The sequence below is a fragment of the Haliotis asinina genome, chromosome 9, assembly GCF_037392515.1.
Source record: "Haliotis asinina isolate JCU_RB_2024 chromosome 9, JCU_Hal_asi_v2, whole genome shotgun sequence".
Lineage (NCBI taxonomy): Eukaryota > Metazoa > Mollusca > Gastropoda > Lepetellida > Haliotidae > Haliotis > Haliotis asinina.
This window is the reverse complement of record NC_090288.1, coordinates 37,699,662-37,718,298: the sequence shown is the minus strand read 5'-3', so window position 1 is coordinate 37,718,298 and position 18,637 is coordinate 37,699,662. Positions and strand designations below refer to the sequence as shown.

Below are 18,637 nucleotides of genomic sequence, written 5' to 3'. Positions count from 1 at the left end.
ACCCAATCCTGCTCGTCGCTTCTTATGACAAAGCATGGCTTGATGAAGACCAATTCTAACAGGATCTTCACAGATGTATATATGACCCACATAATCTTCCAACATTAAAAATAATTCTGTAAGGAATCCTTATCATAGAATCCTTAAGTGAGTGAGTGAGTGAGTGAGTGAGTGAGTTTAGTTTTACGCCGCTTTTAGCAATATTCCGGCAATATCACGGCGGGGACACCAGAAAATGGGCTTCAAACATTGTACCCATGTAGGGGACTCGAGAATCCTTAAGGAAAGAAAAACAATATAGTTTCGGATGAGCATGCAACACACACGCACACAGAAACACTCTAGCCAAGATTGGAACTGATCTTACTCTCACCCATGGGGTATGTCGAGTTTCCAGCTGGAAACATATCATCCATATGGAAGAGGAAGTCATCCTCGTAGCCAGGAGTGATGGTGGTGTCCATGTCGTGATAGTCATCTTCATCAGCATCCATGTCAGAACCCTGAAAGACACATTGTTTGTCACACAGAGCCTTCAGTCACTGGCTTCTTACCTGTTTACACAAACATGCAGTCCATCTGTATGAATGCCTGTCTAGGCAAGAACACCACCATTGTCAAACGCAAACATTGATTCAAACGAACAGAGGTGGTGATTACATTGCTGATTTAGTAATTTAATCAAATCGATCTCAGTGCTCACTACCACTGTACAAAGATCTGAGGATATTCTATTAATAATTGTATCAGAATGACCTCAGAAAACGTGGTTTGTTTGTTTGCTGTATTACATCACACTCAGCAATATTCCAGCTGTATGGCCATGGTCTGTAAATCATTGATTCCGGAGAGCCAACTTGGACTGACTGATGAAATGAATAATGAAGTGACCTACACAGGCTGACAACAGCTGCTGACTATTTCTGACAATTCTTTCAAAAGTACTTTGACAAATTGTTTAATTCAACAACTGCACAAATGTCTGATATCCTATGTCATTTATAACAATAGGCTATGAAAAGTTTATTCTCTTTCAAAGCTTTGTTCGATTAAAGCAAGAGAAGTACAATGATTTTCATGGGACCAATCGTACAGCCAGTAACTAACATTCTCTATCCCTAGTTGGTAATATTTTTGAGAATTCATGAAAAGCAAACACATTCCAACACACTTTCCATATCTGGTAATCAATGCTCTGACAGGTCAGATGAGAGATTTAGTGGTTAGAGGTAGTTCTGATTTTAATGATAACTTTTTGGAGAGTAACACTGAATAGTTTCATGTAAGTGATGGACAGAATCATCATGCCTAACTTCTGAAAGAATGAGACAAAAAACATTCAGTGAGCTGGTAGTCCTTGAGGAAATAACCTGTACCAAAATATGTGACAGTAATGGTTTATCATAGTGATAAGGAAACAACTCTTCATAGATCCGATAGATTTAATGATAAGTTACATCATTCAAATATTTAAATGAAATAAGTTCAATAAAGACATCAAACCGGACATCTCAGTCACGATGTCTTCAACTTCCCTGAAAAAAAAACATAGGAAACAAACCTCATCATCATCTTCATCATCCTCATCATCATCTTCATCATCATGATCATCATTATCAGCATCATCGTTGTCATCATCATCACCTTCTGAGGCACTGTCTGGAGATCCTTCCTCTGGACCTTCATCTGAATGAATAGGGCACCATCAATCAGCATGAGTATCAAGCTATTTATGAGTGATTGAGTTTAGTTTTACACTGCACTCAGCAGCATTCCAGCCATATGGCGACAGTCTGTAAATAATGAAGTTTGGACCAGACAATCCAGTGATCAACAGCACAAGGATCAATCTGCACAATTGGGAACCGATGATGCATGTTAACCAAATCAGCAAATCTGACCACCTCTTACGACAAGAATAGCCACCTTTTAAGGCAGTCCAGGCTCAATTATTTACAGACAACTGCCACATAGCTGGTATATTGCTGAGTGCGACATTAAACAACAAACTAACTCATCGAAGCCAGGCAGACAGCACAGTCTTCCATACTTTCAACAATACTTGACCTCTCACCTTGAACATGGTCATCTGCATCATCCTCAACATCAGATATCTCCTGGGTGACCATCTGGGAATCATGCTGATCAATGTCGTCAGTCTCAACCTCTACATTGATTATCACTCGTGGAGATTCATCCTCATTGTGTGATGCCTGACTTGGCTCCTCAACTGCAGCCACAAGAATTAGTAATCAGTTTATCCATCCATCCATCCATTCAACCAAACATGACTATCAAATTCCATACAAAATGAACATTCAGAAATGTATTTGATCGTCAGAAGTGCAAAAAGTGTTGTCCGAATTTTCACATGGTTCCCTCTTTTCATTCAGTCTTCAGGGATGTCCATCATTAATGGCATTTCATCAGACAGGTCTCAGAAAAAAGTACTTGTTGATTGTTAAAAAGGCATGTCTGACCAGGTGTTCTCACAGAAAACAAACTGACTACTCATGAACACATAAATGGTATGCAATATTGCCTTAATTAAACACTTCACTCAAAGCCAGAAGAAATTAAAAACAATATAAACATTAAAGGCAAAAATTTTAATCAAACCTCATAATATTTTCAAACTACACACATCTAATTTTATTTCTATCAAAAACACTTAGAAACTGAAGATACAATGTACCTGTTTTCTTTTGCCCTGGGCACTTGCGATATATTTAAATCAATGGGTAGAACAAACTGCAGTTATAGTGAGTGAGTTTAGTTTTACACCGCAATCAGCAATATTCCAGCTATATGGCAGCGGTCTGTAAATAATCGAGTCTGAACCAGACAATCCAGTGATCAACAGCATGAGCATTGATCTGTGTAATTGGGAACCAATGACACTGTATCAACCAAGTCAGTGAGCCTGACCACCTGATTCTGTTAGTCGCCTATTATGAGAAGCATAGTCGCCTATTATGAGAAGCATAGTCACCTTTTATGGCAAGTATGGGATGCTGAAGGCCTATTCTACCTCGGGACCTTCACGGTTAACAGCAGTTATAACAAAACAAGTGTTCCCTTCAAGTTCGCCATAACCATAGTTTCGTGTATGTTCTGGTTCAATCTAGAAATTTCAGATGATTTCTCATTCGCTTTTAGAGCAATGTCAATCCACATTCCTCACCTGTGCCCATTGTTATATCTCCTAGAATTTCGTTCTCAGGTTGTCCTGGGCCCCTGTTTAGGAACTGATCCAACACTTGATCAAGAAGGTTGCCGCCCTGCAAACATGAAATGACAGTCATTGAAGACATACAAATTATGGAAGCTGGAAAGGATTTATCCAACTTTCCTGAACATAATCTTCAAGAATGTTTCTGCCTCGTTCCGTTAATTCTGTTGATGATAAACCACAAATAGTTGCATGTTGTATTAGGTAAGAATTTGCAGATGTCAATAATAAATAATATACAAGCTGACCTTCTGAACATGGATTCTTACCTTCACCTTTATTTTGTTTATAACCTACTATATGATAAAAACTACCTGAAATCTGAAATTCAACTTATCTCTCTTTTCTTTCTACTGATTTCGAAACATCTACTTCAATGGCAAAAGGTTGTATGTGTTCGCTCCTTAGAAACTCCTTGCAGTAACAAAGAAAACTTCACACCATAGTATTTGCCCCAATGCACACACACACTGGCTCATTCAACTAATTCTGTGCTGGTACCTATATCAAGCTAGCACTGTCTTACCCGACTTTGACTGTCAAGATCTGGCTCCACGGCATCATGGGTGCATGTTTCTTCCAGATCATCCAGGTCCAAAGGATGGTCAGTTACATCTTCTATTGTCACATTGTTCTCAGCTTCACCTGCAAGATTCTCTTCCACACTTTGGGCATCTACAAAAACAACAAAACAAACAAAACCCAATGGCATCTCACAATTTCTTGTCCCAAACAGACCACAAACCATTCAGGTTGAAATGAAAAACTAAAATTTGTCATCAATGTCATATCATAAATGGCAAAGATTTAGAGCTTTAACACATTTTACAAAAGAGCAGAGTCTCTTTTCACAAAGCACTAATGTGATCAAAAGTCCCTAACTTAAGGTAACCTTAATTCAATGTTAATGAGTTAAAGGTTAATCTAAATAAAGGATGTTTCAAGAAAGGAGCCCTTAAGACTCTGGAAATAATTAAACCTTACCTGGCTGATTGTTATTTGCCGCAATGGTTGTCCCGCCCATATTAGGTGGTCCTGAACCATCGTCAGGTGTTTTGGGTTTGGCTGTGACGCTCTGCAAGGGCTGATTGACACTTCGTGATAGGGTCTCTAGTGGCTTCAGTGCAGAATTAATGGTCTGGGCCATGTATGGACTAGACAGATCCAAATTATGGGGTATTCGAGCCAAATCTGTTACAAGTCCCCTTTTAATAAGTATTTTCACCATGTTGTTCATCACAGTTTGTTGGCCCTTGAACACTTGATTAGGTACTTGCCCAGGGCTCGGACAAGCCTCTATTATGGTACTTATTATTCCAGTGAGGGCCTGAAGGCGGGAATGTTTTTCCGAACTCTCTGGTATTGCAAGAGCTCTCTGCAGAGCTCCCTTGATTTCCACCACAAGGGAGTTCTGAGCTTCTGGGCTGTGATTGCAGGAAGCGATGCTGGCAATAAACACTCGGGACAAACTTGGACAGTCTCTATCGCCAGATGCTTGGCACTGGGGTAAAAGGTTGTCCAGAACAAAGGCTAACACACTGCATTCCTGAAAAAAAAGAGGGGTACATGAAAATCTTACAAGTTCACTTTCAGATAAAAACAGAATTGCTTCATACAGAAACATACCTTTAAGTCATCCATAACTTACATATTGCAGGGAATAAAACCGCACTGAAGCATGTCTTTATCAACTTCCTATAGGAACTGCTATGGTAAGCTACACAACATAATTCATCAATACATATCATAAACACAATATATCAATTGAACTTTCTTGTTGCATGAAGCTACAGCTATATCATAGAAGCCTGTAAAGAACTGAGGCTAGACCAGACAAAGCTGTATCCTATACAATGGCCTTGATGACACAACTACAGTAATATGTACCTCTGACACCATTTCAGTCTGCCCTGAATGATATGTATACTGGGTGATCAGCTGTGTGCAGTTGCCATAAGACTTAATGATCTCTGACAAAAGACGCAAGATCGCCGACTTTGGCAGTAGAGGACGTTGTTTTCGTATATCTTCTGCTGTTTTTGTATCTTTCTGTTCTTTGGACGTGGAACTTTCTGCATTTTGATCAGGCTGGCTCTGTTGAAAAGTGAAAGAAAATTTGATATGTAAATGTGTTAGAATGAAACAATGTACCATACTTTATTCTTATTTGTCTTGACATAAAAGGTCTAAAACAATGACAATCCTTACCGATTCTCCTTCATCAGTGCCTTGAGGCACTTCTGCCGAGCTATTTTGTCGAACCATAGCCTGCTGTTGCCTTTCATTCAACTCCCTGGCAACTTCATTCACAACCTCTTGGATAGCTTCTGCTAAGGTTTGAGCCGGTCGAACTTCAGAACTGGACGTGTCTAAAGCAGATTTTAAAGCATTGTTGAGTATTTGTTGAGTATTTAAACAAAGAAAATACAATTTCTAACATTAAAGAAAGGTCTGTCACTTCGAGTACTTGTAATCTTTAATTATTTCCATGTTGAGAATGCCATAAATCACCCGCACCGACTCTTTTCTTGCATTCGAACCTTTACAAAGAAAATACCATCCACAAAAAAGGTAGAAGATATGCTGTAACTGGTGCTTACTTTCATCTACTTTCCATGTGTATTTCACGATAAGGGCATTCAAGAGATCATGTACCACCTCCTTAACGGTCTGGTTGATGGCAAAAGAAAGCTGTTTGGTAGGAGAGCACTTCAGGATCTGTGGTGCATTTGGTGCTGTGTACCGATTCTCATCCTCATCTGGAAAAATTAAGACAGCAACGTTTTCAATTCAACATCTGGATGGTTTCCATGTCACTGGATAAATTCTGTGCTGCTCAATTTCTCTATATAATACTCTACAACACAAGTTTTATCACTGATTTTACCAATATCCCAGCATTATCATGGAAGAGGACACAAGATTGTTTTGCCTTATCCAAGTGAACTGACCTGATCATGTCATTCAGAGATATAGCCATGACACTGTTGTTTAAGAGATAAATTCCGATTGAACCATGGGTCATTGAAATATCAAGTCAATACATCTGAGGGTATATGATGACAATAACTTGTGACAACAGAAGATATATCACAAGTCACTGCCTTTACCTACCTCTGATAATCTTGCCAGGTGGAGGCAACGCAATCTGTAGTGTATTCCTAGCTACTTCGGCAAACAGACATGGGTTCCTACATCCCGCAGGGCCCAACACTCTCATCACGTAATGCATCTCCTTGGAGCCAATACTTCCATTGGCAACACCACATGCACTTGATCCAATTCCACTGCATGCATTTCGCATAACCTGAAAAAATGAATCACTCAAAAACATAAGGCAAACATGTCAAGCAGCACAAGTATGACTGGTATCTCACTTCCAATGTATTGAACAGTTAGAACATCCACTGACAGAAAACTAATACTTAGAAGTTGTACTTGCAGTTGTACTGGTAGTACACATGAAAATAGTATGTGTTTAGGTCTTTCTTCTCTTCAGGAAAGCTGTTTTGACCATTGCCATAATAGGCAATGTGATTGCACCATCTAAGGGCATGAAGACTGGAACCAGATGCCCCAGACAATGCAGGGAATGCAACATTGTCAAATGCACAAACAGGCTCGGAAACATGTTTTCCTTACGTTAATATATCATTGTCATATTTCTATACTCTATCCCTTTTTCTGTTTCAAACTTGTTTGAACTCGTCATCAGGGAGAGTGAGAGTGCTATATGGGGCAGACTGTAAATAGTCAAGTCTGGACCACCCAATCCAGTGATTAACAGCATGAGCATCATTCTGCTTAATTGTGAACCAGTGACATGGGTCAACCATGTCAGCGAAAATGATCATCTGATCCTGTTAGTCGTCTCTTACGACAAAGATGGGTTACTGAAGATCAATATTCTACCCCAGCCCTTCACGGGTCTCATCAGGGAGAAGAGAGGATCAAACATCAAAACAAAGGATAACTTGATAATGAAACATACCTTTTCCATACAGTACTTGAGAGAGGACGGCTCCTCCAATATATGCCTAAAGAGAAGAGTGGCAAGAGAAACAAATCCTTGAAAAGCTGAGGCTTGTGTCAAATTTAGAAGGATTTTAGGTCCACCAAGTTCAGCAAAATGCACAGCATGCTTGTGTTCTCTTGTCAATCGAAGCATGAGTCTCAACGATGCATGTAGCGTGTCTGGATCAACAGGGACACTTAGCAAAGAGACAACAGACCTGAAGGACAAAAGCAACATAAAATTAAAGTAAATGAACATGGTGTAACACTACTCTTAGCAAAGTTGCAGCAATATCACAGGAGGGGACACCAGAAATTGGGTTTCATGCATTGTATCTATTTGGGGAATCAGTCTTTGGTGTTAAAACCAACACTTTAACCGCTCAGCTTCGACAGCACCCAATTATAATTATATTCTGTCACAAATGAACTACAAAATCTCTAACACATCAGAGAATCCTATTAAATTAGAACATAAAGCTATTCTGTATTCAATTTTGAGATCCTTTATCATCAATTTAAGACCAGCTAAATATAATTTAAAAACCGAACATGTCATCCAGACAGAATCGAGTATCACACAACATCGTCCTGGCATCAGTTATAATGGGGCACTCGAGTCAGTCACTACAACTTTCTGAATGCATGTCATTCTAACCCTATTAGTTGTGTTCCAATAAATGGAAATAATGGAAGATTGCCCACAGTGACAAAATAAACTAGTAACTGATCACAATTCATCATTATCGATCACCACAGACTAACAACTATATTAAGTGTTTCAAACTCTTGACAATTGAACATATCTTCGAAATTGTCATGGTCTGCAAAATAAGGTTAATTATTTGAAAACTCATTTCCCGCACCAAACTGTCATCTTTAGCAGTTACTAAATATAACAAAAACAAAACCCCAACCATGTTATGCTTATCTGCATAAACAACTTGAATGAATAGGAAAATCTGAAACATGACACTAACCAATTTTTTCAGTGATTGGTGGTTGGTTATCAAATTATTAATTGTGAGCTTTCAACCACGTCCCAGCACTAATCCCTTCAGTACTGATCACTTGACTGACTGGTCAAGACTGGATTTATTAACACACTGCTATCATATAGGTGGAATATTGCTAAATATAGAGCTAAAAAACCATTTAAAAAGCCAACCCAACATCAACTGGCTGATTAAGTTTCTTCATGTTGTCAAAGTTGTTCAACACTGCACTTAACAATATTCCAGATTCATGGCGCGGGTTGTAAATAATCCTCACCAGAAAATGAAAAGATCAACAGCATGAGCATCAATCAAGCAATGCCAAACATTACAAGACTTACAATATGATCATAATACAAAAGGGCTGGTTCTCAAGCAAAGATATTTCTAACAGCTGTCTGCCTCCACTATTGACAATATTCATATTTCACCAAATACACTCACTTTATTATGCTGGTGATTTGTTCATCTGTGAAACCTTGGACCACCATTTTCTGTTGCTTCTCCTTTTCATCTACGGTTTCTGTTTCCATCTTTGTGTCCTCAGGAGCTGAAACACAGGCACCAAATCACTTCAGAAGCCAATCACTAACAAGCCCACAAGTAGAATTATGAGCTTGATTTTGGCATCATATGCATTATGACACATGCTCTTCAAATTCAAGTGACCACTGAGTGATTCACCCACAACTGATCAAGCTATTTAGCAAGACAGTTAAATATGCATAAAATATATCAGTGGTGGTGTTTCGATGACTGAATATTGATCGAAAAGATTCCAAATGATCGTTGATTGTAATGAGCATATTTATGATTAATCAGAATTTTGTTGTTATAGTATAACACACTTGAATGAAGTAAACTGACCATAAAATTTGACAAAATTCACGAAAAATTGCACTCAGAAGCGTATGGCTATGGGTAAAATATCAGTCAACAAGATACTGAGACACAAATAAGATTCAATACCCTTTGATGTCTCGCCTGAAGTTTCTGCGTTGTTTTTGTTGTCCTTAGGTTCATCTTTTGTAGAAGGTTTTTCTTCAGCTGTTGGGAAGGACAGCATTATCGGTCTCCTGTTGCCAGTCTCTTCATTCACCTACAGGAAAGTCAACATAGCTACATGACCTGTATCAGACGTTCACTGACATCATTTGTAAATTAAAGCAACAGAGACGAAGATACAAAACTTCTTGTCTTGAAGGTGCTCTCAGACAGGATTTGACCACATAGCAATTCAGTTATATGCTTGTCTGTATTTATCATCATTGAGACAGGTTTACGTTATTATTGTGCATTAAGTCCCTGAATCATTACTTACCTGGACAAGAGAGCTGAACTGTACAGTGTATCTCCGCCTCCCAGCTTGGAATCTATGCAAGAAATAGGTAATTTTAATTGACAGTAAGAAAACCAGAAATATCCTTGTGATGCTGAGATGAGTGAAATAGGTGATCATGCATCGAATACTATAACTTAGAAAAGATCATCTTCATAAGAAGAATTGAAGTTTAAACAGGATTTCTACTGTAAAAAAAAAAGAAGCCAAATCATCGCCATTCACAGGAAACCTGCAAAACTAAACACAAACGGTTGATCTTGATGACTAAAACACTTTGACTTTAGTGTGTTAAAAGCACAGATAGTCTTCAAACATTTCTTTTGCCCTTTTCAGCTAAACTTGTGTCAGTACAAATATATTCTGAGTAATCTCTACAGAAACAAGTGTTTGCCACAAATATGGCAATGTCCCCCAGCAGCTAGAGAACAATGGACATAGTTATACCATTTTTAACAGATTCTATCTTTTCATTATATAGAGTATTACCTTTTACATGATCACTGGGTACAGCAGTTCATGAGAGATTGCGCTAGTACGAGTTTGAAAAGTGGTCAGTGTTGTAGTGACCTCGATAATAAGGGTCATGGATATTGTGTTAAGTTTGAAAAGTATTTAAAGTGCTATGTTGACCTTGAAAATATGGTCAAGGTCACCCAAATTGACTGGGGTTTGCATAAACCCCATAATGTAAGCTGTCACCAAATTTGAAGATACTGGGTACAACACTTCATGAGATACCACGTTAACAAGAATTGGGACAATTGTGCAGTCACTGCTGAATAAAAAGTCCGCCATTCCGCATTGGGGCTATGGACAATAAGATTCCATACACAAGCTAATCTCGGTCAATCAAAAGTTAGTCAAAAACTGCATACAGAAGTACTATCAAGAAGTAGTTATAATAGATGACTCTCTTCCACAGACACTGACACACAGGTTTCTCCAAGTTCAACTCTACACACACTGTCCGACTGAGACAGAATGCTATTTACCTGACATTGCTGTCTCCATTTCTGTATGCATCATCAATAGTTTTGTTGTTGCCTACACTATATTTACACCATCTCCCACTGCTGTCGTCAAACCATTTCCAGGTGTGACTATTAGCCTGCAAAAGAAAAGGAAAATACATACGTAAACCTTGCAGAAACAATAACATAACATGACAATACTTCAAAAAATGTCTTTTAGTGTAAAATGCTTTGGAAAAAGACCAAGTCACTTCTCAAAAAACAGAACTTATCCCACATACAGCTGTAAAATTGGACCTACATGAAATTGTTATTAAGTTTAGGTTTAAGCTGCTTTAAGTAGGGGGACACCAAAACTGGGCTTCACATATTACACCCATGAGGGGAATTGGACCCATATCTTCTGTGTGACAAGTAAACACTTTCAGTTTCTGTTCTATCATGAGAATTACTGGGACAGGAAATCTTGAATATCACAGAAAACTAGTGACGATGTTGCAAGGGACAATCTGTAACAGCTGCTGCTTAATTTCTCACATCAAGAGCATATAAGGATGTATAGCTTCAAGTGACAGGTAGTGATTTTAGTTCCATGCTGCACTCTCTAATATTCCAGCGGTCTGTAAGTTATCGAATCTATCTATGCTATTGGGATACGATTCAGGTGAAAGGGACAAATCAGTAATGTTACAAATGATAAACCAGAGACTGCTAAGCACCAACTCACAATGAGGCTCATGGCTTCTGACTTCCTCTTAGATATCACAGACACTTTTTCAAACAGGTCAAGAAGAAGCAGCAGCGGAGCCATCCACCTGAAATACAAAAAGCACTGCAAGTTGGAGGGAGACAGTATACCTTGTTCACTTACTGAATTCTCAAACACTGTGGCTTGGTTGACAAAAAACACCTGCTTATGTATCTCTGTAGCCTGTACCATTAACTTATCTGTGTTGATGTTGACATATATACTCAGAACTCGAATCGTGGCATTTATGTTATCACGGCAAATCTGTATTTCCGGTTTTACATGCTTGACATGCTTCTTAGAGGTGATTTAGTGTGTTAGTCGACAGCCTAATGTCTGTGGCTTGTTTAATTTTTCAAAACCAACATGATGTATTGAATCTCCGCAGTTTCATCCAGCAGAATTATTAACATTAAACTCTGGAATATGTCTGACCAGTATCCATGAAACCCCTGCTATAACATTTACATTTCATATCTGACACTTCCCACTTCATCTGAACAACGTCATCTGCATAACATTGTGGCCAAAAATTCAGCGGAAGTGATGTCATGAGCTAGATTTATCTCCTGGGGAATGAATGTTTACCACAATATCATGGAGTTCTCTCCTTCAGCAAATGTTAATCGGCTCTGTTCATCTAATGGCTTTCGTTGAAATACTATCAAAGTTAAAATAAAATCTTTTTCACAGATGTGTTGACTAAATGTCATGTTAATCGGATTTTACAATAAAATAGGGCTCGTAAGTTCAGAATTGCATATCCGATTACAGATGTCAAGTAGCACAATGTAACAAGGTCGCAGGCTAATGTGTAACAATGACTGAACAAGAGTCATTGGGCAATAACATATCCCCTAATCTGGGGCAGTTTGGAAATTGGGTTTGACTGCTTTCCCCCCATGTTTGCCTCATTACCATTACATATTTTCAGTTCACAGAAGAAAAACATGACTGTGTCAAGTATTGTTTTCAAAATGTCGAATCATCAGGAGGCAGTCAGCTCACTACTAAACTAACCTGCAGGGCAATTTCACCACCAAATATTCAGCTAGACAGTTCTAAAACCAGTCTAACATGGCTCTCAGTTGGCACATTCAGATGGAAATATTCATTGCTTCTGGAGTGAAGCAAGCATTACCAATTTTTGGTGTTGGTTCAACAAGTCCTAAAATAAATATTTTAAAAAACTAAAAAATCCAAATCATGAAAAAAAAACCCAAAACACAAGAATGCCTGAATAAATGGCAAACAGGACAAACACTTTTACCATTATGTCATGTTTTCCAAATGAAGCAGTGAGTGAGATAAGATAAGTGTTATGTCTCTTTTAGCAATATCCCAGCAATATCAGGGCAAAGGACCCCAAAGGCTTCAAACACCACAGGTAAGCAGGTAATCAATCCCAAATCTTCAGTATAAAAAGATAAGACCCTATCCACAAGGGCACCAAAAGGAACCCCTTCAGAACAGGGCACCAAAAGGAACCTCTTCAAAAGAGGGGGAAAGTAGGTACTGGACAGAATCACAAATCATACATACCCTGTCCATTACAGATTTGAAGTAAGAACATGACAGTCACTGCAGTAACTGAACATGTAATTGTGAATGAGTCTCAGACGATTATTTGACATCACAAACAGTAAGATATATGCTTGTCAAATTTGAAGTCATCACAGACAGACTTGTTTTTAATAATCTTAATCTTACTGGTAGACAGAAATAAATTCCATAGAAAAAAAGTGAGATTGAGGTTATACTGTAAAAAGATTAACCAAGCTTACAGTCACTGTTTTCCATCCAAACTTACTTTGGTGTAGAAGGATCTTTAAGATTACTGAGGTACTCCTGTCCTTCATTCAACACTTGGATCAACAAGTCAAGGAATTTGCCATTTTCAACAGCTTCTGCACAAGGCATCATCATCTCCTGCAAATAACATCATGTATTTCACAACAATGTAATACACTAAGACAAGCATGTAGGAAACTTAAATGTATATACACATCCTCAAAACTGACTGGTGCATTTCAAACTGACTGGTACAATTCAAATTGATTTTTATATAACAGATTTGTAAACACCCTACCTCAAACAACAAACTGAGAAGATGAAGTCTGTTTGCCAGCTGAGATGCACTTGATTCACTGGAGACTTTATCTACAGAGTCCTTAACACAGATTCCCTCAGACAACTGAGCCAGGAGTTGATGGGCCAGACAAAACACCTGAAAACAAGGAGCAGACTTTACAAATGATGAAACCTAATCCATCAAAAGGGATGCTCCTTATAACAATGACTGATTTCAGCTTTACGCCTCACTCAGCAATATTCCAGCTACATTCCATAAAATTCAGTGATCAACATTGAGCACACTGATCTACACAAATGGGATACAATGACATGTGTAGACCAAGTCAGCAAGCCTCAGTACCCAATCCTGTTAGTCATCTCTTATGACAGGCATTGATTGCTGAAGATTAGCATTACCTGCTGGCCCAACCATCCTGGACTGATTCTTTTCAAAACAGACAGCCAGATTCTCAAATTCACATGCACAACGCCCGTGTTAATTTAGACATGTATGCAAAGATATTTTGTGGGCAGGTAAATGTTGGTTGGGGCTGGGAAGTTTTACATCTAACCAGCCCTTTGGTCTGGCTGAATTTTTTGGGAATTTCATACCCTTCAATTTTAACCCTGATATTCACAAGTCAGCTCCTATTTCAAAACATGTTTCAAATGCACTGTTAAGTGACTTGACCATAATTTTTATTTAAAAAATTCATAACATGACATACATCAGTACAGTAGCATATTCTGGAATACCTAAAAGAGATGTATCTGAAGGGAAGACAAAAGAACCCAAAAACAAAACCACAACAGTATAGAAATCATACCTGTTGTACAAGCGTAGCTAGTGATTCATCCCGCCATGCATTGCCATTCCTCTGTGTTATCACAATCATCAGATCACACACACGGTACACTGTTTCTGGTAATGTGTCTAGTAACTGCAAACAACCTTCAAAAGAAATATACTTCATAAAATCTTTGCCTTTATATTCTGACAAAAGCCTCATTAAAATCACTACATTTTGAACGTAATCCGTAATCAAGTCAATTTTTTACTTCATCTCAGACACTGATGAGACAACATGGTGTGTTCAGAAATATGCTTGTCTATGACTTGTCATCACAGATGAACCTCTCTATTTACTCTCTTGAATCAAAATGTTACGAAACTATGGGCCGTAACGAAAAGATTTACAATTCTTTTCAAACACATAATAATGATGTGGGTCAGAAACAATTGTGTATCAGCACTGTATGTAGTTTCTGCAAATGATGTTCTCATCAGCCTTGCCTGTAAAGTCAGCAGTAAAAATATTTTTTTTAACGTTGGCAGCAGGAACTATGGATAAGTGAATCATCTCATACCCATGTACCAATTACTATTGGTACTGAAACAAGAACTGACTAGTGGTAAGGGACTGATGATCATTTTTGTTATGGGGGGGTGTTGATGATTTTTATGGAGAAGCATGTACAATGTAAATGATTCTGTACAAAACCAATGGAGGAAGGCACCGAGGGAACGAGCTCGGTTTTATCTTGCCTTCATCAATGTTCCAGCAATATTACGGCAGGGGATGCCAGAAATGAATCTGGTGTAAATAAAGTGGGCATATCTACCATGGGCAGAAGATGTAAAACTACCACTGAGAGTGTATGGGCAGTTACACCTCTACCCACAGTAATGTAACTTCTTGAATGCCACGCACCTGTTACAACACTTTGTGTGAAGCTGTCTAGGACAGATTTATCCAAAGGTTCTTCTAACTCCTGTTTTTCCTGTTCTTCTTCTTCCTCCTCTTTCTTTTCTTCTTTCTTTGGTTCTTCCTGCCATCATATTTAAAGATGCAATGAATTCCCTAATACTAACAGTTACTTCATATACAGTGTAGCCAGAAATCCAAAATATGCAATTTGTAACTGCATAGCATGTTTGTGGAATACAAGTAAACTATGGAAACACTTTCTGCACAGAGCATGTCTAGCAGAATGGTTTGAATGTTTCAGCAACTGGAAGACACTAACCTGGTCAGTGGACATGACTACATTTTCCCCTAGAGACATAGCTATTGCACGCATCATCTGGTCCTCTTCAGACATGTCCATGTCCATACCAAGACCCTGGCATTTAGAAACATCACAGTTGTGTCAAGACAGTAGTACGCTTATACCAATGGAACATACACTTGATTTTGTTACTTACTGCACACTCAGCAATATTCCAGCTATATCGCAGACATATATGACTGCCATGCAAACAAACTATTGATGTCTATCAATACAGATATAGAGGAATGTCCTATAAGAAGATGAAAATCCGAAAAGGTCCAAATGCCATTTGTCTCCAGATTAATCATTGGGAAAGTCTTTGCCAACTCAAGATTAATAATGAGTTGTGTCCTCATTTTTCAGAGAGGGAACACTGAGAAAAAATCCAGGCCAAATTGTTAAGGCAGTCTCAAGTTAGATTGATATTATTTCAGCCTCACAAATTTCACTTACATATACTGGAAAACCAAATTGGAATAAAAGAATAGTTCTAATTTCAACCAAGAAGTCAATGTTAATAAAACATAATGTTCTACAAAGTAGATGTGTGGTCAGTTTCTCTTCAGGTAGACGACACTTCCCCACTTATACAATGGTCAAATATTACAACATATGGTCCCTCTGCCAAGCATGTTTTAAACAAGTGTTCTTACCGGCACCTGCAGTGCAGGAGGAGGGTGATTCAGGAGGTAGTCGGTGGCTTGTTCCAGGCTTGTGGTGTGTAGCAGTGCATCCATGCAGTGCTCTCGTGTGAAACCCATGTCCATCAACTGACAGGGAAAAGCAAATTTTGAGGATACTTCATTTACCATATAAGCATCCTAATCAAAATGTCACCTACTTCTAGTGAATCTGTTAGCAATCTAAGTAATATTAGCATCGCCAAGTTAATGCTACCCAGTGAAATGGATCAAGGACTCTCAAAATAGTCACATCATGAAAAATATGTCCATTCAAACTCCACAGACAACTTGAAACACCCCTTACCCGAGATCCGCCAGTGACAAAAAAATAAAAAAAATAAAAAATGTCAACATTACCAACACAACCCCTGAAGAACACAATGCATATACACATGGATAGGCATTGGTTATAGGAACATCAAAGTAGCAATAATCACAATTGTTAATGAGTATTATCGTTGATGAATATAACTTACCTGCTGTAGATGTGCCTGGTTGACTTCTGGTTCCTGCCTGACCGGGACTGGGACAGACGGCCCGGCAGCAGCCACGTTGTTAGCTATAGAACTAGCAGGAGATGGAGTCTGTGCACCTGGAGTGGCGGCTGCACTCTCCTCCTTTTCCTTAGCAAGGTACTCCTGGGAGAGAAATCATGACATGAACATCATCACATGAACATTAATCTCTACGTAATCACAATCTAATGAAGGATTTAATTTTGCTGTTTGATGAACTCATGCTACAGGAAAGCTGCCACTGTGTAATGGTCTCATGACAAGACAAGACAACGCAAAAACTGACTTTGAATCATCGTCTCCATCGTCCAACAAAATGTCACTGAACCTCACCACATATTCCATTAAGACTCAGAAGTAAGTCAGACAATTACTGGATACTGCTCGTTGACTTATTAAAACACAACAATAGCATAGCACTGTAAGGATAGCAAGAAACAGAACAAAAAATAACAACCAAAAACCTCCTCCACAGTAAGATTATGTAATGTTCTCACAAGTACCTTGATGATTCCTTCTCCCTTGATGATGTGACACAGTATGGCCAGAATGGATTCTGACATCCGACTGCCATACACCTTAATTGGCTTCTTGTTCCATAGGTTCATCACAGCATTGAAAGCAGCCTACAAGATTTCACAAATCAAACCCTCTTCATTGGTCCACTGGCAAACACATTATTGATATGTCAATGAGTAATACACTGTACCCCTCAAGTTATGCGTTTAGCATACAGCACAACTACAAAGTTCAATCACTCATCTTACCTTATCATCAACTTCTGAATATTGTCTAAAAGGCACAGCTGTGCCAAATGATAAAATGGAAAGGTATGTTTTATGTGGAGATTGACTAAATCAACTAATGTTATCTAATAAAATGTCAAGATTCAATAAAATCGACTTCAGTTATTGATCAGTTGTTGATTTAGTGTGATTCAAGAAACATACCTTCTGTGTGCTGATGAGATACTGTACAGGACTGAAGGGAGCAAATCCTGGTTGTGTTGACTTTGTTGGAAGAGTGTGTGGAGATTCTAGCACAGTCTTGGGATTGACCATCTTTTCCACTAGCATCAGCCAAGCATCAATGAACTCTCCAGATCCATCTGTAACATCAAAACGACTCATGTACATGTTGGAGAAATTAGCGAGTTTGAGCAGGATTCACATGCAATCTTCCACCAATATCTGGCTGGGGTCACCAGAAATGTATCTATTTGGTGACTTGAACCTGGGCCTTCAGTGTGATGAAGGAATGGTTTACCCACTGGTTTTATGCCACTTTTAGCACTGTTTCAGCAATGTTTCAGCAAAATCATGACAAGGGACACTAGAACTGGGCTTCACACATTGTACACATGTGGGGAAACAAACCCAGGTCTTCAGTGTGACGAGTGAACATATTAACCACAAGGCTACCCCATAGCACCTTAGAGCCAGGGAGTGACTTTATGAGAGTTCACTTATGTGTCAAATATACATGGTGATGAGCCATAAAATACAAGTTAATATTAAAACCACCTCTCAGAAGATATAGATGTCTTCCTCAACAATCAGACATATGCTTGTCAAACTGTTCATCACAGAGGAATCAAAAATCAAAGAAATGCCACCATGTGATCAATCAACAAGTATTATCCCAAGCCTGCAGTTACGAGTACCCATCCTCTGTGTTCTTAAGTGCTTGACAGACAATGTGTGTAATCATTACTGAACCTGGATTTCTCCAAAATCTACATTAAACATCCTTACCTGGCAGATCAGGATGTTCTAAGCCATCCACCAATGGAACTTTTCCATTCATAGACAATGCCCAAGAGAAGGCCCTGTGAGAATCAAAACATGACTGATTTATTCTGGAACATGAAGCATACCTATTTGATATATAACAGCACTAGTGTATCCCAAAAGCAGGAAATATACTTTTGAAGAAAATCTTTCAAGCTTTGCTTATATGAAAGTCTAAGATCTAATCCAAATGATGGTGTGTAAAAGGTTTAAGTACTACCT

General features: G+C 38.6%; 1 protein-coding gene across 17 annotated transcripts in view; it reads right to left on the bottom strand.

Annotated features, from left to right (window-relative positions):
• LOC137296496 (E3 ubiquitin-protein ligase HUWE1-like) overlaps window positions 1-18,637 on the bottom strand; it is an 81,825-nt gene that overhangs the window by 28,068 nt on the left and 35,120 nt on the right. For 13 of the 17 annotated variants that reach the window (XM_067828290.1, XM_067828301.1, XM_067828285.1 and 10 more), the window contains exons 29-54: window positions 18,380-18,453; window positions 17,576-17,733; window positions 17,129-17,251; window positions 16,587-16,748; window positions 16,081-16,197; window positions 15,404-15,499; window positions 15,088-15,205; window positions 14,203-14,327; window positions 13,392-13,529; window positions 13,113-13,231; window positions 11,282-11,369; window positions 10,576-10,691; window positions 9,563-9,614; window positions 9,211-9,340; window positions 8,686-8,791; window positions 7,224-7,464; window positions 6,347-6,539; window positions 5,833-5,991; window positions 5,441-5,601; window positions 5,120-5,326; window positions 4,217-4,778; window positions 3,759-3,907; window positions 3,185-3,281; window positions 2,075-2,230; window positions 1,562-1,686; window positions 368-503 (exon numbers count right to left, since the gene is read on the bottom strand). In XM_067828290.1, the coding sequence (XP_067684391.1) occupies window positions 368-503; window positions 1,562-1,686; window positions 2,075-2,230; window positions 3,185-3,281; window positions 3,759-3,907; window positions 4,217-4,778; window positions 5,120-5,326; window positions 5,441-5,601; window positions 5,833-5,991; window positions 6,347-6,539; window positions 7,224-7,464; window positions 8,686-8,791; window positions 9,211-9,340; window positions 9,563-9,614; window positions 10,576-10,691; window positions 11,282-11,369; window positions 13,113-13,231; window positions 13,392-13,529; window positions 14,203-14,327; window positions 15,088-15,205; window positions 15,404-15,499; window positions 16,081-16,197; window positions 16,587-16,748; window positions 17,129-17,251; window positions 17,576-17,733; window positions 18,380-18,453 (3,908 nt within the window). The remainder of the gene's footprint in view (window positions 1-367; window positions 504-1,561; window positions 1,687-2,074; window positions 2,231-3,184; window positions 3,282-3,758; window positions 3,908-4,216; window positions 4,779-5,119; window positions 5,327-5,440; window positions 5,602-5,832; window positions 5,992-6,346; window positions 6,540-7,223; window positions 7,465-8,685; window positions 8,792-9,210; window positions 9,341-9,562; window positions 9,615-10,575; window positions 10,692-11,281; window positions 11,370-13,112; window positions 13,232-13,391; window positions 13,530-14,202; window positions 14,328-15,087; window positions 15,206-15,403; window positions 15,500-16,080; window positions 16,198-16,586; window positions 16,749-17,128; window positions 17,252-17,575; window positions 17,734-18,379; window positions 18,454-18,637) is intronic. The other 4 variants (XM_067828287.1, XM_067828296.1, XM_067828298.1 and 1 more) reach the window with 1 other exon arrangement.